Consider the following 24,574-nt stretch of genomic DNA (forward strand, 5'->3'; position numbering starts at 1 on the left):
TTTGGGGGTTGCAGGTTGTCTGTTCTCATGTACTGGTAAAAGTGGTTTCTTATGATTCATGTTTTTTTTTTTTTTTTTACTGTACTTTTATTTCAAGCATACTTGCTTTTTTACACACAGCATTGTATGTTCCCAGTGTACCACAATGATCCTCAATTCGTAAGAATTCTCTACATTTATTTATTTAAATTTTCTGGGAAAAAAAATCTGTTTTATTTTTTCCTGGAACATACAACACAGGGAAAGTTATTTTCTATGGCTTAAACATTTGTGGAATCCTACAACTTTAGGTCCCTCCCATGTGTTTTTCATTCAGATTGAGGAAAATCAAAAAATTTGTGCTGAAAGCCAGATTTAAAATATAGTCTCTGGGTCATATCTCAAGTTGGTCACAGAAACTTGAAAATTCATACTTCCACAGCTTTCCCAGGGTTACCAGCTTGACATAAAAATGATCACAGATTGGGATAGTGTTTTGATTCCACTCTGCATTTCTGCAGGTACCTTTGGCAATAGATGCTGTTTTTAAGATACCAGCCATAGAATGCATAGTTTTGACCCTATGGGTCTCATCAACATGGTGCCAGTTATGATTTGGAAGTTGAAGTCTCTCTGAGAGCATATTGCTTGGTAGCAGAAAGTTTGTGTTGAGACAAAACATGATAAAACTCCAAGCAGTGCAAATAGAGAAATTACTACTGCACATCAAATGCATATCTCACACGCAACATTGACGATTAGTGACCCAGAAGAATAATTACCTGTCCTGTAGCGCCCTCTTTATTAAAGTAAAAAGGTATGTACATTTCTGATGAATAGAGAGCTACTGATTGGTTTAGAGTTTTAGCTGACCGCTCTAGCCATTCAGAAGCGCCCCTGCCCAGCAGCACTCTAGGCTTCCTGAAACTCTGTCAGACGGCTGATGCTGTCTGGGGGACCTGGAGATCTAGCGCTGGAGGTAGCCTTTTTTGGTTATCCCCTTAAAGTAAGATAATTTAGATAAAGTTAAGTTGACCGGCGTGCTCCTTCAATGTAGGTATAGTTCTCACATACTTTTTTCAAGGTATGAAGATGGGCTTAGCCCTGTGATGAGCCTCTGTGTTATTTCTTAACAAATTTACACACATGGGTATTGTATTTCTGTTGTATGGTGCTGTGCAATTTGCTGGCCATTTTGAAGCTCAATATTGATGTTAAACAAATAATTTTATTTTAAATATGTAGATTACTTCTGCATCATGTCAGAAGAGTGTTTTAAATGTACAATTCAACAGCTGAAAAATGTGTGCAATTACCAAATAACAGTGCTGGTTAAAGAATTTTAGATACGTTGTAGTAAAAAGTAGTGGTTATGTATATGTATATGAGTTGCAGTTAGCACCAATAATGGTTACAATAAAAGGACTGATAGCACATTGGCCAGAAGACTTTTGGGTAATTGAAACAAATTTATTTTTCACTTCCACTTTACTGCTTGGCTGTATGTCCGATTAAGCATTTATTCCAAGAACACTACAGTGTGCAGTTCTGTCAGACACTTTGACATTATCCTTGTGTTAACCATTTTTCCGTGTAAGCTGCCTTTTTTTTTTGTTTTGTTTTTTGTTTGTTTTTTTTCTCCTGTTATGTTTAAATCTCATCTCTTAACAGACATTTGGGAAGAAAGCTACTTATGTTGAAGTTGGTTTTTAAAAATAAGTTTTTATTCAGTATTTCAAACATATGTATTCCATAAACCCCACGCACATAATCCTCACACTGTGGAAAAATGCTAATCTGTTCTGGTTTACCAGTTTTCCATCTCGGCAACAAGTCAGAATTGTTTGGCTGTTGGCTCCTCAAAGTCCTTCAAATTCCAGCATCTGGGAATGCTATTGCTACCTTACAAATGGTGTAGCCCATGAAGCATTAATGGTTTTATACAATATTTAATGGTTTAAGCAGTCCAGCTTAACTTTTATTGTCAGCTTTCATGAGACAGTTTGGTTTAACTAAGGTCATCAGAAAATGTTTTAACATCTTAAGCACCTGCAACATTTTGGTATTTTTGCAATGTGTCATTATTTTTTTAGCATGTGTACATTTTTTTTATTCTTTATTTTTCACTCAGCAGGCATAGCAAGTAGACAATAACATTTGGGCTTGCGCAGAAGCCAACGTGTATTTCACTCTTGATAACAATATGCAACTTAAAGTGGTACAAGCCAATTCTTTAACCCATTGGGTACATATTTTTTCTTAACCCCTTAAGGACCAAACTTCTGGAATAAAAGGGAATCGTGACATGTCACGCATGTCATGTGTCCTTAAGGGGTTAAGGGCATCCATAGGTTTCTTGTGTTTTATCAAATTTTTTCATGTATTTTTTTTTTTTAATAAAACTATTTAAAATTTAGATTTTCTTTCACAGTATATTTTATTTTTTGGACGCTAAGTGATAAATGTTACCATAAACCCCACTATGAAGACTCACAGAAAACAAAAAACAAAACATTCCTTGAAAGGCCCATTTATAAGAAATAATAGTGTATACATGGCATGATCTGACAATGATAGAGGCAAAGACAAACACATAAAGAAGAATCTTTGCAACTGATAGGGTGAAAGCGAAAATAAATCCTAGAGAAATATTGAACGCTGTCCAAAGGCAGACATTTTATCATGACCCTATACGTGCAGCATATCAAACATATACAGATCTTTGCACTTTCATGCTGTAGGCTAGTTTCATTGTGGCACACATAACTTTGGCAGTCTTTAACTCTGTTCCTGGCTGCCTGATGTAATTTTTTTGTACATTTATGTGTCGTCGGCATACACTGCATGCTGGAGGCAGACAACGTAAGATTCTCTGAAAGTGCACCTGCAAGAGGATACCTACATCTCCCTCCCTCTGTGCACTCCCTCTAGTGACTCTATATATTTTTTTTCTTGTCAGTCAATTGTTTAATTGTTTTTTTTATAATACAATTACATAGCAAGTGACAGTTTGATAGTGCTGTACATATGATTTTACAATCACTTGCTTAAAGGACCACTCTAGGCACCCAGACCACTTCAGCTTAATGAAGTGGTCTGGGTGCCAGGTCCCTCTAGGATTAACCCTTTTTTTTTTTTTAGAAACTGCTATGTTTATACTGAGGGTTAATCCAGCCTCCAAATCCTCTAGTGGCTGTCTCATTGAAAATCACAGTGAGAGCACGCAAGCGTCCATAGGAAAGCATTGTAAATGCTTTCCTATGCGACCGGCTGAATGCGAGCGCGGCTCCTGCCGCGCATGCGCATTCAGCCGATGACGTCGCAAGGAAGAAGGAGAGGAGGAGTAGAGCTCCCCGCCCGGCGCTGGAGAAAGAGGTAAGTTTAACCCCTTCCTCCCCCCAGAGCCCGGCGGGAGTGGGTCCCTGAGGGTGGGGGCACCCTCAGGGCACTCTAGTGCCAGGAAAACGAGTATGTTTTCCTGGCACTAGAGTGGTCCTTTAATACAAGTCATCACTAACGTTGAATTACTCTTACATGTGCGAACATTTAACTGCAATCGTAAGGTGGGACATTTAGTAGGTTAGCTTGTGCCCCACTAATAATTCAAGGGAAAATAACATTTTGTCATGATATGCCAACTCACATGCTGAGAGTAGTACTTCATACAGGGTTGATTATACCTCGGTGTGAAAACAGTGTATCTGGTACCCCTGATGGTTTTATACGGGCCTTGGCCGTAATTACCTCCTCGGAAATTGCCTTATTCCTTGAACTACCCATAGACCCGTATCCGGGCATGTTATGTTTTAAGTCAGCACATCGTGGTGTTGTAATTATTTGACCCCAGAGGACTGTACTAAATTTGGCATCATATTGCTATCGGTCCCCTCTAGTTCGTCTGTGCTTCAAGTATATAGTCTGTTTGTGTCTCGGGTCCCGTTTGTGTCCCCCATATTCAATGTTTACTGTGAGTTGTGCTTGTCCACTTGTATGAGCTCGATGATTAGAACAAGTAAGAGAGAGATAAGGGTAGTTTGGAGACAGGGAGAAGGGGGTGAGGGGGGGCACCTCCCACACAACCGTTGATGGTGTCTCAGGATGGATGTTCTCTGAGAAATATTGGGCGAGGGACTCTTTGATGAATACGCTTCTTCCTCCACCAGTAGTGATTTGTTCAATCGCCAAGTCCTTTGGCTGGGCTTGAATAAGGGGGATAATATGCAGATTCCTACTGGGGAATAATCCGACCAAGTGATATTTTCTACCTACTTTTGAGTCTTGAAGCGTCAAGAAGGGCTGTGAGAGGAACATATAGTCAATCCTGGAATCAGACTTGTGTACTGCCGAGTAGTGCGGGAAGTCCTTGCTGTCGGGGTTCAGCGATTTCCAGTAGTCTATCAGGTGTAGTCTCTGCAGGGCTTTTTTTTTTTTTACTAGACGAAGAAATGGCATGGTGCTATGACTTTGTGACGTATCCATTTTGAGATCCAGTGGCATGTTGAAATTGCCTCCCAATACCAGGACTCCGGCTGCGAAGTTGGCCAGTTCTTTCAGTGTGGATTGTAGGAAGACGTGTTGCCTGTTATTTGGCGTGCGGGTTGAGATTTAATCTGTCCCTTTACAAATAGGAAGCAGCCTTCTGGTTCTTTCTTCTGCTCTATGAGGATAAACAGAGTCGTGTGTGATAAGAGTATCGCCACTCCAGCCCTTTTACTCATCGCATTGGAGGCAAAGTATTCATTGGGATATCTCCGGTCCGTAGGGGTGGTTCTTCGCTCTGTTGGAAGTGCGTTTCATGGATCATTGTCACTGATGTGCTTAACGCCCAGAGTTCCATAAGGAGCTGAGCTCTGGGGAAAACCTTTGTTTTTTTTCCCATCGTGTTCCGGCCCTTGGTGCTATGGAAAAATTAGACTATGGAGAAGTATTGTTGAGATAATGAGGGGAAAGGGAAGAAGAGTGAGATTTGAGTGCCATAGTGGTAATCCATTTAATTGTTCCTAGCCCAGGTCCCTGCCTCCCAAATCAAGAAAGGAGTCCCACCCCCCCCCCCACCCCCCGTTCTTGAAACTAAACGTGTGGGGCTCGGAGGTATCAGAGCGACTGTGGTTGTTCCCTGTCTTTATTATCGAGGTCTTCCACTTGTCTTCGGAGATCAAGCAGCATATTCCCCTGTCTGGTAGCTGCTATCTCGGCTGCCACATGTTGGGCGTTTGATCGTGCCGTCTCCGGTCCGCGATCTTTTGCTGCAGGACCGAGACATCCTGACGTATCGCGGTCAGTTCCGCCTTGATGGTAAGTTTCAGCGACAACTACAGGTTGCCGGCATCAGTCTTTGTGAACATGGAGGTGGTGATCTCCCAGAGGTCCATCCTGATCTGTTCCATCTGGCTGTATGTGCGGGCCGCCATGACCTTGGGCGTTGAGAGGAAACCATCCATGGGATCCTGTCTCTGTGCATTCAGCTGGTGTCGGGGTGTGCCAGCTTGCTTGGTCCTACCCATTGGACCCACAGAATTGCTTTATAGGGGATAAGGTGGCGGGAGCCTTCGTTCTGTGTGACCATCTTGTCCGAGCACCAGGACACGCCCCTCGACAATATTTACTTATTTATATATTTTAAGTTATCCCCTCACTGTGCTGGTGAAACGGTCTAAACAAATGCTGTAAGTTCATATAAAAGCAAGAAGGAAGGCTGGGGGGACCTGTCTTTCTTGCTTTTATACGTAGACTATAGTGTCCCTTTAACATATCGCCTGTTGCTTTTCGTCCTATGAACATACACCCCTTCTCGTTAACATAACAGATTTATCCATCGTTCCATCAATACTACTACAGCGCCCTCCAGTCGCTACAGCCACTGTGGTTGGTTTTTACCCTTGACTTGCAGCTTACATCATTATTATGTCTCAGTGGGTAGATGCCAAGTAAGGTACTAGGGGAGATGGATATATTGGATATACGGTGTCTCTTTTTTTTTTTTTTCCTCCCTAACATTTCCCTGTAATATCAATAACTGGAGAGAGACAAATTGCAGTTTCAGTCCTGTGATGTGACTCCCATTAATCTATATTATAGCCATGTTTTATGCTTATCACAGACCTCATTCTCTATTGTAAATGTTACATTGATTATAGCCGTGGTTTCTTGCAAAATGCCTCTAGTTTATATCTCTCTTCCTTGCAGGATGAAAATTCTAATTATAGTGACCCTGTGCCCATAGTGGAGATAAAACTATACTAAGCTGTTTAATCCCATTATGAGAACTCCTAATGACAGAGTTACATATTGTGGTGGTGCATATTGTTTATTTACATTATTAGCAACGTAAAGGTAGTTTATTTTATTTTATGTAGCTATTAATGTATGATTGTGCCATACCTCTCTGAAGCAAGGAATTGATGGTGGCACACCATCCATTGTGGGTTACCATGCCTGACATTCTATGGTGGGTGGATTCTTACTGAGCCAATACAATACAATTCCATTGTCAAATTTAGAGGAGGTAAATATTGGTTTTAGTACATATCTTTTGTTGTTATGATGAAATATACTTTTACTGATAAAAGGTCAGTCTCCCTAAATGTTTGACAACATTCTTTAGTCTATATTATATAGCCCTTCTTCTGATGGAGTAATGCAAGTTATAACTGTTCCATTTTTTTCTGATGTGATTTGTGTAGACTCAAACAGCATGTACACTTGTTAAGCCACAAGTAAAACATGTAAAGGACAGCTATCTTGAAATTTTCACTTCTCATTTCTAAAAACATATTATTTTTAATAAAACTTAAAGGGGCACTATAGACACGAAAACATTAAAACTAAAACTTTAGTTTTAATTTTGGTGTATAGCTCATGCCCCTGCAGTTTCCCTTCTCAATTCTCTGACATTTACGAGTTAAATTACTTTGTTTATACAGCAAAACACTTTCTGTAAAGAGACATCTAATGTTTAAACTTCCTTTATTGCACATTCTGTTTAATTTATGTTTTTTTTTTTTTGTTTGTTTGTTTTTTCATCTGCTGCTCTGTTAATAACCTGGCTGCAGGAGCCTTGTGTGTGTGATTAAAGTTCAATTTACACAGAAAGAGATCCAAATTTCTAGAACAACTTAACATCTTGAAAAATTGAAAATTAAACCATTAAACCATTTTAATGCAGGTTGTGTCAGTCACCGCAAAGAGGGGTGGGGCTATGGCTTCATAAACAGAACAAAAGTTATTTAACGCCTAAATGGCAGAGAATTGAGCAGTGACATAATCTATACACAAAAACTGCTTCATTAGGCTAAAGTTGTTTTGATGCCTATAGTGTCCCTTTTATATAGATTTTTTGTAATGACTTAATATAGATTAAAAAAAAAATATATATATATATATATATTACAATGTTAAACAAAAATCTGCACACCAGTTAAGCCATAATACTTGCTTTTTCCACAGGAATCACAAAAAATATAATATATAATTAGAATTTTTTTTATTTTTTTAAATCTGTCTAAACAGCCATGTTGGTCAGACTCTACTATTATCTGGCTGACGGCTACTAATCCTAACCTACCTGCTGCTGCAGTTTCACACAGAGCAATCACAAGGATCTTTGTCATACATCTAATTGTAAAGCTTCAGATTTGACTTGTGTAAATAAACAAAACTAAGCATAACTGTACTTTAATTTACAGTGAATTATTTTATATGTGCACCTAATAAGCACCTTTATTTGTTTCTTGAGAAATATGTTTTATTACTGCTTTGTCACTTGACTTCCAGATTTGCAATGATAGAAGTAACACTCTTTGTGTATAGTTTATGCCCCTTTTTTTCCGGTCTTGTGTATAGAACGTTCTGCTTCTGTATTCTGCTCTCTCTTTGTTTCATCATACTCCTTTTCTCTTCCTTTTAAGGGGAATAGTCACTTCTCTGGGAATTACACCATTTAATAAACATTGGAAATCCCCATATCCTTTTGTCATCTGGATAATCCAAATGTAGCAATTGATACCAGAGCAATTTTATGAATGCTGGATTAACACACCCATAGTGGCTGACTTCCAGCCACTAGGAGACACTTCCCTGTGAGAAAAGAGTTAGACTTTGTTTTCAATCAAATGCTGCTTCTGGAGAACATTTGATTGTCACAGAACGGTGTGCGTGTCCTTTAGCCTCCCAGTGCTTCCCTATGGGAAAGCATTGGGTTGGCTGAGATCATCAATCTTGATGATCTCAGCAAAGGAAAGTTCAAAGAAAGCACCGGCACATCCATTAGCTTTCTCATGTAGGTAGGCTTTATTTAGGAAAAATGCACAACAATGTTTTGGCCCTAAAATGGGCCTAGTACAATAAAAGAACACCACAGTCTATATAGCTTTATGACATTAAATTAATAATCATTGGGAAGTTCAAAATTATACTTGCCCTATTAGGAAGAGAGCACAAAAGGTGATTACAATTGCCCTTGAGAGCGAGACATTGAGATGCCCGACATAATGCGTATTGGCGCCATGAACACCAAAAAACTAAATTAAGAATAAATTCACAATAAAAACATGGGGAGCAGGGGGAGTAATGTTGTTATGACACTATAGCTTTAGGAATACAAGTTTGTATTCCTAATGCTATAGTATTCTTTTAAACGTCAACATAAATTACCATTCCCTTTTAAAGTGAACTTGTTATTTTTTATTTTTGTTTAATTAAAAATTTAGTTTAAAAGATAGATCTATCCCTTGTTTTGAAAGTTGACAAAGGATTGAACTTTGGTCAAGCTCTGCAGCCCGTGTCAACTTTTTATTGACTTTACTCACTTGGCAGGTCACTGGCATACTTTGTTAACTTTAGTGTGATTTATTAGATTCAACACAGGGTTATTGGATGCCTCGAGAAGGAAGGACAGGGCAGCCATCTTAGGAACACAAGATGGTGGTGTTGCGAGTGAAGACCTGGCAGGATCGGCAAAACACTGGAAAACATAAGTTGCACTGTTCCTTGGGCATAAAATGTTGGTGTGGTAGGGGGCAACAGGAAGTCTACGGCCAGACCTTTTTTTTATTTTTCTTGTACATGAGAAAATAAAGCATAGACTACTTAGATTTACATATAGGTTTTTCAATGCATGTGGAAGGCACAGAAGATAATTATGCTTGGGTACATAATATCTCTCTCTCTCTCTCTCTCTCTCTCTCTCTCTCTCTCTCTCACACTATAGGGTCAGAAACACAAACGGTATTCCTGACTAGTGTTAAACTATCTAGCCCCGCCCATGCCTTCCCGTGCCCCCCTTAAAGCTAGTAAAAAAAAAAAAAACTCACCTTATTTCCAGCGCCTCACAGGACTGCCGGCGCATGCTCTGCCCCCAGTCCGCCTCTTTGGTTGACATCATCAGAATTGATGTTCTCAGCCAGTCACAGTGCTTTACCTTCGGAAATGCCACTCTGGCCAATAAGCATCTCCTCTTAGAGGTGCATTGAATCTATGCATCTCTATGGGGAATTTTCAGCGTCTCCATGCAGAGCGTGTCCCTTTAAGACATTATTATACGTTTATATCTTGTGAATATTATTGACATGTTGTTTGTAAACGTTGAACTAAATCGGTGGTTATATGTAGAAACCTACATGTGCTCTTGAAGTTTGCTTTCCTTAGCTTTAACAGAAATTGGATGAATCTCCGAGATGCAGAGACTGGAAAAATCCTGTGGCAGGGAACAGAAGATCTGTCCATACCAGATGTTGAACATGAAGGTAATGGCTAATACTCTGGACCTATTAAGAAACTAAATTTATAAAAAACAAACAATTTTATTGAGGATACATGAGAGGGTCAAGATGTTGTACAATTCTTCCTGGATCTTTATTACAGGATAAGGGTATTGGTTCTGTTAAGGGAGACCTCATGCAGATTAAGCCTTTGGATGAATTTGCTTCTTGAACTTGGCTGATAAGTGCAGGAAAATATATAGTTAGACGGGGCTTGTTCAGGTAGTTAAGTCTGGAACAGAGCAGGGCAGCAGCTGCATGCGCAGATATGGATCAAGAAATATCAAACCAGCAACTAGCTACATCCCTTATACTAGCCACAGTAAAGTGAAGGTGTACACTACACAGAAATGCTAACATGCACACATCATGTAATTTACTGGCGGACTGGATTTATTCCTCCACTGCTTAAAAAATGTAAAGTGCCTCTGCAATACCAGCACCGGCCAGTACGGGTCGCAGAGTGTGTGGAGAGAGGCAGGGATAGGAAGTTACAGCATATACCTGCATCTCTCTACTCACTGATCCGCAGGGGAGCAGCTACACAGAACAGAAAGTGTAGACAGCAGTGTCCCTAGCGTCTGTGTCCCTATGTCTCCTAGTGTCTGTGTCTCCCAGTGTCCCCTAGTGACATGGGGACAGAGACACTAGGGGAGACTTGATGACATGGGGAGACCGGGAGCAATCCATCTATACAGCAGAATCAAACTATAAGTTGTTTTTGGTGATTTTACTGAATTTTCTCTTATGTGACTCCTTGTGATTTACACACATACAGAATTAGTTATGCAAATTAGTAAGGCCTGTATTCTTAACGACCAAAAACACTAAAACGGTCATACCTCTCAAGCGTTATCTATCTGGTGGAGATGTTGCTGGAGGGAAACATAGGATGCAGCTAAAAGAAAACGCAGACTCTATTAAAATATGCTAATCTCGCTCTAATTAATGCTTTCATCTTTCAAGTAAATCCATACCCCCTAACAGCAGTGTTCAGTGAAGCAGGAAGTCAATGGGCCGTGTAAAAGGATGGGCCACTGACGCGGATCACGTAACCAGAACTTCAGAAAGGGACGAACATGCCCAAAAAGGAGGCATGTCTGCCCAAAGAATTGGAAGCCTGGCCTGGCATGAATGCATGTCAGGCTGCCTTCCAATCATGCATGCTGACCAGCATCCAGAGTTTGGCATAAATGCGTCTAATGATGCGCTCGCTCCATGCTTTCTAAGGACTGTCCCCTAGCACTCACATGTCCACTTGTCTCCTTACCTTCTTACTAGCAGGTAGAAGCTCCTGGTATACAGCCTAAGACAGAGAAAAGGTGGATGTAGTGAGTGTAGAAGAAAGGGAACACGCCACAGTGTTAGAGAGACCAAAGTCAGCATTACCTTAACTAATTTAATTTCAGCCTGTCCACACAAGTTTTGTTTCCATATATCCCTCTTAGGTTTCCATACTTAAGCAAGAGTATGTGAGAGTTAGAGTTGAGCACCTTACTTGGGGGGAAAAAAATTACAGGCTTTACTAATTTGCATAACTAATTATGTATGTGTGACATCAGAAGGAGTGACCACAAGAGAAAATTCTGTAAAATCACCAAAAAACTACTTACAGTTTGATTCTGCTGTATAGATGGATTGCTCCCTGTGTCTTACTGTCTCCCAGTGTCCCCATGTCACCAGGGGACACTGGGAGACTTGGGGACACTGAGACTATGTATCAGTGTCCCCATCTTGCTCTGTGTCCCCATGTCACAAGGGGGCACTGGAAGAAACATGGGGACACACACAAGGAGACATGGGCACACAGACACTTTGGACACTGTGAGACATGGGAACACTGAGACACTGGCTGGGAGACATGGACACACACACACTTTGGGACATTGTGTCCCTAGGGTCCCAATGTGTCTATGTGTCTCAGTGTCCTCATGTCTCCCTGCAGCCTTTACCCCATCCCTCACTTCCCTGAGCTGTAGACTGTCTCTGCAGGCTGGGTGCTGCTGTCTGGACTCTCTCGGTGCTGGTATTGCAGAGTAATCTCTGTTAATACTGAGAAATATACAGGCATTTGTATTGCCGGTAATACTGCACTGACCAGGCAGCCTAAAAAAAAAAATACCGGGAAGGGGGCAACCCTAAGAGTAGTGTGTGAAATTATATTTTTTTTAAAAAAAATATTATTTTTTTAAATCAATGGGCCTATTTCTTGGGCCTGGAGCTACAGCTCCATCAGCCCCTATGTTAATCCGGCCCTGTTCATACCAACAGGGCAGGGTAATTTCCTGCATGATGGTCTCTAGGGCGTTAAAGAACCTGCACGGCATGACAGTATAGACAGTCATGTGGTCTTTAAGTGGTTGAGGAATAGACCCTCAATGCTCAGTGTTCTGAGATGATGTTCCCTTTCTTTGTTTTACCTTACGCTATTCCATTTTGTTTGAAGAGTTAGATACTTGTTCTCAAACTGATATTACAAAGTATCAGATTACTATGAGCCATTCTTTTTACTAAACTTAACTTATTAATATTATTGAAAAATATCTAAATGACTGATTTTGTGTTGTTAAAACCTTAGTGCTTAGGAAATATTTATTAAAATTATTTGAAAGAAATGGAATTGTATGGAATTTGCTTCTATTCTACACCTCAAAATAATCTATTTGTCTCTATTTTATAAACATTTCTGAACAACTGGTGTGATATTATCTTTCAGCACGTGTACCCAAGAAAATCTTAAAATGCAAGGCCGTGTCAAGGGAGCTAAATTTCTCATCTGCAGAACAGATGGAGAAATTCAGGCTAGAACAAAAAGTATACTTCAAAGGCCAGTGTCTAGAAGGTAAGTGCCGTTTCTTTTGCTGTATTCTTTGTGTACTTTGCATTAAATGCAATTGGCTTTATGGTGTTATCAATTTTGTTAAAGGGACACTGTACTCACCCAGACCACTTCAGCTAATTGAAATAGTCTGGGTGCAGTGACCATTTTGCACTTAGAGCTGCAATGTAAAACATTGCAATTCCAGAGAACTGCAATGTTTACATTGCAACTCTAAGTCTGCAATCTGTGGCTGTCTAACAGACCGCCAATGGCTTCTGGAATCCAAACGGACTTTTGGTCCGTTATCTTCACTGACCTCCGGCGTCAGTTTTTTAACCATTGGAAAGCATTGAATAATGCTTTCTTATGGGAAGGTCTAATGCGCAAGCGCATTAGGCCTCCCCCGCCGGCTGACATGGGTGGGGCCTGATCCAGCGCCAAGGGACATCGTTGCTGGAGGGGGCACTCCACCAGCCTATAGTGCCAGGAAAACCGGTTTGTTTTCGTGACACTATAGGATCCCTTTAACTAGGAATGTAAATTTCCTGATATTTTTGTACTTTTTGGAGTGCTTTTGGAGTATTTCTGTACTGAATAAATTGGAGTGTTTCTTCATATCTTGTATGATATGTCTAAAATCAGCTCATACTCTCAGCCTATGCAGTGCAGGACTTGGCTCTGGTGAACTAATGAAGCTCCTGAGCAGTAGAGGCAGGGAGCACAGTGCACAGAGCAGTCCACACCAGACATCAGAGAAAGTATTTGGTTCCACTCCAGCTCTCCTAGGTAGCGAGACTTGGTGGATCTAAGAAAAACAACAAAACGGCATTACTAAAAATATTTTGAGTTTGTATGTGTGTTAGTATTTCTGTTTGTGTGTGAGATTGTCTCTGATTGTTTGTCTTTTTGAGTGTTTTGACTGTGTGTATGTGTCCACACAATAAAGTCCCTATGCAACCACGATACTGCCCCTAGCCCCAGACACGAAGCACCTATATCATCCACAATACTGCACTATCTCCTCCAAAATGCTGCACCTACTTCTTCACAATATTGCCACTATCCACAGACCCAAAAGCACCCATATCCCCCACAATACTGTACCTATTATCTGCACATTAAAGCATCTATCTTACCCTCAATGCGGCCCCTATTACCCAACAATACTAGCACTAACCACAGGCACTAAATCGCCTATATTTCCTACAATGCTGTCCCTATCCCACCACAGTAAAGCCCCCTATCCTTCCCACAATGCTTGCCCATAGTCCCCCCACAATACTGATGTTGCCCCTATCCCCAGACACTAGAGCACCTGTATCCACCACAATACTATGCATATCCCCCCTCACACTAAACCTTTATTATTTTTTTTAACATATGGTTTTTAACATGACTGACATTACAGCCCTTATCCCATCACACTAAAGCTCCTATCCCCACCATACACAATACACCCTATATTCCCACCCTACACTACCTCCATTATTCCCACACACTAATACACCTATACCCACACACACACAGGACTTAACCCCTGCTTTTGAGGTACATTCTAAGCTCCATAACCAAAACAACATCAGAATTTATGGTGCCTGGAGGCCCCTCTGAGGCTAAGTAGAGACAGGATTTGGGGTAGAGCTGTACAGTGGGACCTCGGTTTACAAATGTAATTCGTTCTCTGGGTCGTTTTTATTGCGAAAAATTTGTAAACCGAAACGCAGTTTCCCATAGGAATGCATTGAAAACCAATGAATCCGTTCTGGAGGTCAGAAAAAAGTCAAAATGAGTTGGCATGGAAACCAACCCACAATGCAGAAAACACAATAAAAGGCATGCAAACGACGAAGCTCAGCTCCCTACCTTTCCACAACTTGAGAAATGCACCAAAAAGTCCCAAAACAACTGCAAACAATTTCCAGAATGGCTCCAAAACTCGATGCAAAAGCCGCTCCAACACCTCCACACTCTATGCCACGGGCTAACCACAGGCTCCAGCATGCACAGGGGCGGCGCTATAATCCTCCCAGGTGCAATGCATCCTGGGGAAATTTGCTTTGTATTGCGAAAAAAAATTGTAAACCGAGGCATTATTTTTTATGGATTTTCATTTGTAAACCGAAAATTATGTTAACAGAGTCATTTGTAAGCCGAGGTCCCACTGTATATACCTTTTGGATGGGTATATGTATACAAAGTGCTAGATATTTAGTGTGGAATGCAACAGTTTATATTTGTATCCTGATTTCAAAAACCGGTTACATTTTAATCCATTATGAAGCTGTTTGGATTTTTAAAGGTGAGGAAGAGGTTATTTTCTTGACTGTCACTTTCAGCAGATTTGACTACTTAACCAAACCTTGTTCTTAATAATTCTCTCTTCTACATTACAGAATGGTTCTTTGAGTTTGGCTTTGTGATTCCCAATTCCATGAACACCTGGCAGTCCCTAATAGAGGCTGCCCCTGAATCCCAAATGATGCCAGCTAATGTTTTAACGTAAGTCTCTGAGAAGAGAAACTTTGTTGGTACTAAAATTGAGAGTGACACATGGCCCAGATAAACAGAGTATGCTTTATGAGAAAATGCCTTTAATCTGGCACAATGATGGATAATCATATCCCTACAAATGTATTTACACAGTGTGGTTTTCCTTTTTTAGTACAGTTATACTTTCATGCAGTGGTATAATGTTATAATACTGGCACCTAATTTTTCCTAAGAAAAAATATTATTTGTAGATTAAAAGAGCAAACCTCTTTAACCCCTTAAGGACACATGACGTGTGTGACATGTCATGATTCTCTTTTATTCCAGAAGTTTGGTCCTTAAGGGGTTAATGTAACTATGTGAAAGCAAATGCAAAAAACATAACCGGGTACTAGCAGTGTGGAGCCCAGACATATGTCCCTTGTGAAACATTTTATAAGATGGAACTCCTTTTAAAGCAGGGCCTGACAAACCTAAGCTGCTATTCCTGCCAAACAAATTTACAGCTGGCTCATAATATTTATCCATCTGACTCACAAATTCTTAAATATTAGTTAATCCCTAGTCTTTGACTGCTCAACAGCAGCTATAGAGATGTAGAGAAAATTAATATATGCCAGTAGTTCTAATTAAAACAAGAATTTTAGGAAACACAGTGGTCTAACAATACGTGCACTTATTTGAATGTACCGGTGCAAACCAGGGTGGATTTAATATTTTAATATCTTATGTACTCTACAGTTAAAGGAACACTCTGTTGCAAAAATGTTTTGTTTTGTTTTTTTTGTGGGGTTTTTTTTTTGTTTAACACTAGTAGATATACCCCTAATGAAAACATGCATTCGTTAATAATGAAGTTCTTAATTTTGGGTATATCTAGAAACCACTTGTAAAAGCTGCAGCTTTCTTGTTTGCAACATTTGCAAGCCCTCCCCTTTTTACTAGCACAGTCTGTGCCAATGAATACTCCAATCAGAGTTATCTCTTTAAGAAGCCTCTATGCTGGAGCAATTAGCTCATTGAGAAGGGCCAACAACAGGAGCGTGCCAGCACATTGTGCCTGCCACAACTGTTCGCTCCACATAGCTAACGGAAGTGAAAGAAAGCCTCCCTGGCTGTTATTCTGTTCTATTTCTATTGAAATCGGTAATTTTAGAAATGTGAAAGTATCCAGACACATAAAGAACTTCTGCAAGCTAAAATGCTTTGTGTTTCATGTGTTCCTTTAATGAATGGCTTGTAAGATGACTTTTATCCAGCAAATTAGAGGCTGTACAGACCATAGGTATATTCTCCTTCCTGTGGAAGGACATGCAGGCTACTAAAATATGGGGACATTTGTACCACTCCTTAATAATTCCATTAGCGCCATGATGCTCTACTTCTCTTCTGCATCCTCAGCAGGATAGAGTAGACTAAGTACTTACATTTTTATTTTACCAAGGTAAGTGGGCTCTGTCCAGCTTGTGAAAGACCTGTTTTGTATATGAGCTTATCCTTCATTGTGACTTTGCTATGGAATGCACACTGAATGCCTTTGTTCTATTATTTTATAACCTCCGCCCAGTCCATGGCGGGTGCCGAAAGTGGCAATGGTACTTTTTCATATGCTTGGCTAGGAGGTTCCTCAGATGAGTTTACAGTATGCTATGCACATGTGCAATGAGATCTTGACACTTTTTGTCAAACTCAAATCTGGAACCTGTTCACAGGTTTTTTAAACACAGCAGTAACTAACTGGCCGCCGGGTAAATGCAGTTTTGTTACCAGTTGTGCTCTTGGCTTTTGGCTTTTACCTTATTGGGCTCTTTCTTCCTTTTTCCCTAGTATAATTTTATTTTCTATTGTTTAATATGTTCAACTCAGAAATGCCTGACAGGCCAGTGAAAAGGAGCAAGATCTTGTCCAAGTGCTTGCATCTGGTGCATGCAGGTTGCAGTCAACCACTGCTGGATGATTTTCAGACATTATGCAGCCAGTGTTCCAGAGATACCACAAAGGAGTCAAAGGCAGAAATTACTTGGTTGAATAGGCTCCAGTCCAGTTTTCATCAGCTTTGCCTGGGCATTTGATCAGAGGCCTCTCAATCTGTACAGTTGAACCAGCCCTCTACATTTTCTGGTTTGGTGGTACAGAAGTGGAAAAGATATGAAGAATCTGTTTCCAGTTTGGATACTCATTCTCTGATTCATCTGATGATGCTAGTTTCCAGATGAATCTATCCACAGATTGGTCAGAGAATCTGTAGTAGTCATGGAACACCAAGAACACCGAGACTCAAGCAAATCTAACAAAGCTAAGGCTTGTTTTTTTTTTTGTCCCTAATTATTATTTAATTATATTTTTTTGTGATGGCAAGAAAACTTATGACCCCTCCCACTGAGAGAAAACATGACCACTGCAATTACACAACTACAACATCAGCAGTATCTATATGGGGCAAAATTGGCTCTTATAGCAGACCAGTTCTGACAACAGAATGTTGGGATACAAGGCCTACCTGGGTGAGATTTCATGGCACACAACAGCACCTCGGATCAACGATCGGATCCTTGCACCATTCTTCCCTGCATGATCACTGCCTTTTGCTTAAATGGCTAACAGCTGCAGCACTAACCCGAGCAGGGTGGAATAGAATGCATATTTATAGCCACTAGCCCTACTCTTAGTTTGTTTTTACTCTTTAGTTAAATTGCTTTTACTTATCTTTTCTCGTACTGTTGATGACCACAAGGATGGGAATATACTAATAGGAAAGATCTCATCCTTCTTGTATAGCTTATTCCTGCTTCTTCTTCTGGAGAACTCCCCCCCCCCCCCCCCCCCCCCCCTCTCCCCCATACTCCCCAGCACAGCCTTAATTGCTTAGGTATGAAGATAACACTTACTATTTTAATGAGTAAGCTACTGGTTCTTGGGTCTAGCTTAGTATAATATTGCTAGCATTTTTACTTTAGCCTTTCTGTTAAGATTCTTCATTTTGTCAAACTTAAAAATATGGTGCATATCTCCTATGTGTAAGATTTTATTGCATATGAGTATGAGGAAGTCTGCCTATTTGTTCTTGACCATGGACCTTACAAAGGACAAATGACTGGATCAAATAAGCGATTTCCCTGGCATACAAGGCTATATGCTAATATTGTTCTCCTCCTCTTTATTAGAGCAGTGTCTGCTTTGTGGGCTTCCAAAACTTCTACTACTCCAGAACAGATTTGTAAAGCATTCATATGGTGCTTCATACACACCTTCTCAAAACACTAAAAGTTGGACATACAGGCCTCTGAAAAATCCAGCTTTGGGCACATGGTGCTTCAGGTGGTAGGGAATTGATCACCCTTTGGTATAGCTTTTATAAGCCCCATGTTCTGTACTGCCACTAACATGCAGGGGGGAACCTAATTTTTCTTAACATAAGGCCCCCTCCCTGCCTCTTACTGTTGCCTGGGTGGCCCAGTGGCATTGTGCAGGCTGCCAGCTACTGTATAGTGAAGAGGGAGCCCAGCAAACTGCATCTCCCAGGTCTTCTTCCTGACTTGTGATCCTGGCATGCAAGCCATGTCAGAGCGTTACTATGGTAACCCGTCAAAACTCTGACAGCCAGACTAGTGAGACGGGGAGATGGCATATGCTGGGCTCCCTCTTCAACATACATGTAGTCAAAGGCCCACCCCGTACAGTTGGATCTGCTGTACCTCTCTGATGGGAGTCCTTAAAATAGCTTTCCAAGTATCTCTAGTGTTACCAAGAGGTAAGAAAAACATATTGAAAAGAAAACTTTTTAGGAAATGCATTTACATGTGTGCTTACTTAATGTTTTTTTTTATTTTTTTTATATTCCTTGCATGTGTACTGTAAATATAGGGTGACATCTAGTGGTCAAATTCCATGTAGCATCTATCTCTGCCTCACAGGGCTTCAATATTAATTTTCAGACCAGCTGTCTGTTTTTTTTGTTGTTTTTTTAACTAACATCAATTCTGATATTAGAAATGTGTTTTTACTGTATTTAACACAGTAGATGGTTGTATGTTGCCACCATCTACTGACTGGATCTTTTTATAATTGCACTTAGTGTAATTTTGAATGAGCCTGGTTCCCAGCCAAATATACAGAGATCAGTGGTGGGACCCTGGCTAAGCACATCACTGGTTCCAAATTGCTGGGGACAGGATGTGGATGACCCTGGAGGGTCCCCACAAAGCTACCTGCACATACGAAAACCCACAGCTGAGTGCAATCTTGCTCAGATGTGGTTCTATGAATTGGTTAAAGGGCTTTGTGCACAGAGCTCATCGGTCAGTCTGGGATTGCTAAAAATTGCCCCAGCTGACTAACAGAAGCCCCAGGTTTCCATTTATCACTGAGATTAATGGTGTGAGCAGCGATTTAACTCTGCTCATACTGCGGTCTCTTTGAAGGCAGTCAAATGCCTATTTAAAGAGCCACTTGCAGTGCTGGCTTCCAGCACTGCAAGCAGCTCATCAAAAAGTCTGCGCCATGAAAATTGGCCCCAGCAAACTCAGGGTTTCCACTGATACCTGGGGTAAGTGTTGTGAGCAGAGAATTAACCCTGCTCACACCGCAATCTTTTAATATGTATTTAAATGTCTATTTAAAGAGCGTTTTGCAGCACTGGCTTTCTGCGCTGCAAACTCCTAATTTAAAAGTCTGGTGTCACTAAAAATGGCCCCAACAGACAGAGGGGAGCCCCAGATATCAATTGATACCTTGAGTTCCCTGGTGTGAGCAAGGATTTAACCCTGCACACAATAAATCTGCAGGACGTGTCATTACGTCCTAAAATCATTAAAGCCCATTATACTTGGGGCGTAATTACTCGCCCTATTGGCATTAAGGGGTTAAATTAATTGACTCCTTTTTCATTTTGGCTGATTGTAAACCAATGATAAATGCTTTTAAATTATTTTCTCTGCTTCTGTTTCTATAATTGTATAATTATATATAATTGTAAAATCATAAAAAAGGGCCTTACCTGATTGATAAACATGATAAATCTGATACTGGCTGCACCACGGTGCTATCAGCTCTAAGCAACTCTTGACATTTATTTAACACTTGCTATGATGCAGCTATGTTGCTTTTCTCAAACCCAAGAATCTGGTTATGGCTCACAATATATGTCAACAAACAGATTAGTAGGCAGGTGACAAGACATTCTATAGCATTTAAGAGAATATTTCCAATATACATCGAAAAACAGACATTAGGAAGAGGGTAGGACATCCTTCAGCCATTAAGACACAGTGTCTAGATGCTAACAGAATTTTAAAGAGCTCTTTGCTCTGTTGGACAAAGTGTCTAGTGCACAAGACAAAAAATAAAATGCAGAGACATTTCACTCTTGATGTGTCGCACCCTATTCACTAATGTCAGCTCTTTTTGATATTTAATTTAAGTCTTATAAACTCCTTGTCTTTCATTAATGAGCACTTACTTGCGTTCCATGTGCTATATCCTTGATATTTTGGATACTCTTTAATAAAATAATTTAATTACAAAAGTAATGTCCACAGATCCAAGTCAATTAGGTTTTGAATAACCCCTTCTGTCAATGCCTTCACAGACACCCAGGGTGCAATTAGACCTGGGCATTCCCAAAACATACGCTATAAGAAGCCTTTTATACCACAATTTTTCCAGCACAGAACCATTGGCAGATTTTCTATTTTGCATAGGACAGCTTAAGTAGTATACCAGCAAAATAATTTTGTTTGTTTTTAATAATTGTTTTTATTGTACTGTATATAACATTATTTATTATAATTATGTTTTACATCCTTGTCCTAATAAAATTATTTTTTTCATTTCTAGTGGCAATGTCGTGATAGAAACAAAGTTCTACGATGATGATCTCCTTGTTAGTACTTCCAAAGTCAGGCTCTTCTACGTTTAAAGGAGAAGTTGCTGTATATTGGTTTCTTTTTTAATTTTCTATTTTTACATATTTTATCTTTTATCTTTTCTTTCTTTTTTTTTTTTTTTTTTTAAAGACAATTCCTTAGCTGGTAAGGACATATTTCTAATTAGTTCGACATATTTCTGTTTAAAAAAAAAAAAAAAAAAGAGTGAAAGCAGTCCCTGAAATTCACTGCAAATCACTCCAACCTGTTTTATGATCCTAGTCATGGAAGCAATGTGCACCTGATCTGCAGTCCAGAGAAGAAGTTGACATTAAAATATGAGTTATTGTGCTCACCTACTGCCCTTATTCATTGAAAAGTGCACTGTTTGCTTGTATCGATCTGAGATTCTCCCCAGACCATTTTTGTACATTACAAATTTTACATGGCAGTCACATGAAGAGGAGCAAACCACGTTCTAGCAAATGTGTGCATATTTTAATTTTCCTGCAACACAATCTATCCAGTTACAGAACCAGTTTACACAAAATGTTAACATCTACTCAGAATGCTGTTCTTTTCTTCTGCTCAGTTCCCCCCCCTCCTCCTTCTTCAAAACTGGTACCATTTGAAGCATTTACCTTTTAAGAAAATATTATTGAATATTTACACTAGAAATTCTGCTACTAGAATGTGAATACTTATCTTTCTATTTATGCTGTGATGGTATAAGCATTTAGCTTTTGATGATCATTCCATGCTGTGCAATCCCCTTTTTTGTTAAGTGGTTTCAAGACACATCATTGGAGCAGAGAAAAAAAAGATGTTAAGCTCTTCAAATACGTATACTAATTTAAAGGAAGGCAAGGAAATATGCAGAAACGGCAAATTATGTCTCATTTCTTTATGGATTCCAAATATTGTAATTTATATCCCAAGTTCAGCGTTTCATAGTCATTGTATGAAATTGAATGTAACTTTTAAACATATGTTTTCCCTTTAATCTGCATACAATGTATACCCATAACACTTTTATTTAAGGTCCAAACTCTAGATTTGTTTTCTCCAGATTACTTACTATTAAGTATTACTTGCACAAATGTTATCGCAGTTTTGTTGCAGACTAAATAAACCTTCATTCCTCTCAGCTCCAGTCTTTTAGTTTAGATTAGGAAAAAGTTTTTTAATGGGTCAACAGGTTAAGGAATATAACCTTTATAAAGACTCAATGTGCAATGTGATAGGGTTTGATTTATCTTTATTTATTAAAATGTACAATTCTTGTAGCTTTTGGACTCAAACGTGTTGAATACATGAACATGGAATCAAACGCCCAGCTAATTTCACAATAAACTAAAACAGTCCTTGCATTTTCACAACCGATAGGAAACCTACATATAATTAAAACAAATTCTGTCGATTTGAAAATGTGTATTTTAAACCAATCTGCTAAACTATAAATTGGATGTTGGGTTTTTGTTTCTGTAAACCTGAAGGTTTCATTCTTCTAATTAGCAAAAAGTATGTCATTTTAAAATAAACCTTTTTATTTTCTGAATGAAATCGAATTGTATTTAATGAGCCTTTTAAGGCATAAATCAGTGAAGTTAGCCTTACAACTTGCAGGTTGTCCAACTACATTTTCACTGATGCTTTGCCAACATTCAGATTGACTGAGATCATGGGAAGTGTAGTTGACAAGGTTAGCTATCTGCAATACAATTCTACGTATGGTATAATTTTATTTTTTTTCTTCACTGAAACACATTAATATGCATTGTATTTAGACAAAGGCTCTGCCCGATATGTTTACATGATAAACATTTTGTCGCTTTTGCTTGCCTCGTCTTTAATGGCTGTCATAGTATGATTTGTATTGTTGCCAGATACAAACAATTCTCAGGTTTATTTGTCCAGCTATATAATTTTTAATTACAAGGTCTTTTGTGTTTTTTGTTTATGTGTCCAATATTAGACTAACCGTTAATTAATTCTTATGTCTAATAGACATGTAGATTTTGTCAGGATGCATTCTTCTGCCCATGTCTATAGCAACTGGCAGGACTTGTTAGTTCCATTATGCTTATATTCTATGGCATATTAGATTTGAGGTGTTGAGTCCATAAATAGGAGAAGTGGAAGTAGTAAGAGATCCAATTACTGAACTCCAAACTTTGGCACTTATGAACTTGGCCATAGTTCTCCAGAAATCAGTTGACCACTACTGGATCTTTCAGAATAAGCGTTGCTTGGCATATTTTAATTTAATTTTTTAACACACACAATCTGGCCCTTTTAAAATTTATATTTTTCATATACATTTTTTCCCTTTTGCTTTTGCAAGAATAATTTTCAGCTGGTTGCTTCACTTTTGGAGACTTGCCACACAGTTAATCTTTCTACATAATCCTCATAATTTCCCTAGTAACATCTATCTCTGAAGCCACCCTTAACTAACGGAAACTACACTTCTGTTTTAGGAGAGCTTGAACACACAAAGAGACTAGCCTGTGAGAACCCTCCATTCAGCCTAAATGACAACCAAAATAATAACACAATATCATTCAAAGGAACTGGTATCACAGAAAGTGCAATACCAAATACTTTGTAGACCATAGCTAATTGTTTGGTATTTACATATTTTTAAGTCAGACATTGGTTTTCAAATATATAATATATGCACACACAATTACTGCTGTAAATTATTTATAGGAAATTGAGGCAAATCCTGCTCACATTTTTCACTAGGAGAAAAATAAAAAAGCAATGTTTTAATTTTCACTATTCCTTTTAATGTTACTTGTATTTCATTCTGTTACTATAGTACACTTACAACCTGTTAGTTATCATCTTGACACCAGCTGTAATAATTAAAATTTATTATCTGAAAGCCATCTGACCTGTGACTTTATTCACTTTTGTTTTGTTGAGATTATTACATTATTTTTAGACAAATGTGTACTGCTTTTCTTCATCTGCTGTTCTAGGGTGTGATTTGTCCTGTAATAACTGAAATAAATCCCAATCATCAAACTGAACACACCATTAAGACATTGCTTATATATACACAGCCTTCTTTGCCATAAGCATTAGCCCTAAAAGTCTAAGACCCAGCTAAATAGTATTAATTTGTAAGCTCATAATTAATAGGGTTGTTCACTAAAGTGAGAATTGTCATAAATGAAAAAGTGAATTTTAAATTTAAGGCCAAAATAGCAATACTGGAAGCATAGCTGACTTGCAGATTTTTCCAGTTTAGGTATTTAGGCCTTAAATTTGACATTTGTGTTCTTAAAAATTCCCACTTAAAAATTTTTATAATAAATTCTTATTTATTAAATAATTCATATTTTCTGTCAGCCAAGCTTAACTTCTCCAAAATGCAGTTTTGCCTAGATTTTAGACTAGAGTTCTACAGGTATTATATGAATTGGTCATTCAAGAAAAGTCTAAAAATCTGATTAAAGTATTCACTCCTTTACTGGTTATTTCAGTAATTATCTTCAGTTTACCGAGATAAGGCCAGTAGTAATTATAAGACAGGTCTTTCAGACCATTATCAAGTACAGGACCAAAGGCCAAAGGATTAAAAGCTTCTTGGGCCTGGTGTTCACACTTATAATGGGCCTAATTACAAAATATAAGAGACTGAAAACACTAAA

General features: G+C 39.0%; 1 protein-coding gene across 1 annotated transcript in view; it reads left to right on the forward strand.

Moving 5' to 3' along the window:
* Positions 1 to 23,802, forward strand: part of PDE6D (phosphodiesterase 6D) — a 74,859-nt gene extending 51,057 nt beyond the window's left edge. Inside the window, exons 2-5 of the mRNA XM_063442849.1 lie at positions 9,634 to 9,722; positions 12,454 to 12,579; positions 14,952 to 15,057; positions 20,884 to 23,802. Coding sequence (XP_063298919.1) covers positions 9,634 to 9,722; positions 12,454 to 12,579; positions 14,952 to 15,057; positions 20,884 to 20,965 — 403 coding nt within the window. The 3' untranslated portion in view covers positions 20,966 to 23,802. The remainder of the gene's footprint in view (positions 1 to 9,633; positions 9,723 to 12,453; positions 12,580 to 14,951; positions 15,058 to 20,883) is intronic.
* The last annotated feature ends 772 nt before the right edge of the window (positions 23,803 to 24,574 follow it).

The sequence above is a fragment of the Pelobates fuscus genome, chromosome 2 (assembly GCF_036172605.1).
Source record: "Pelobates fuscus isolate aPelFus1 chromosome 2, aPelFus1.pri, whole genome shotgun sequence".
Taxonomy (NCBI): Eukaryota; Metazoa; Chordata; class Amphibia; order Anura; family Pelobatidae; genus Pelobates; species Pelobates fuscus.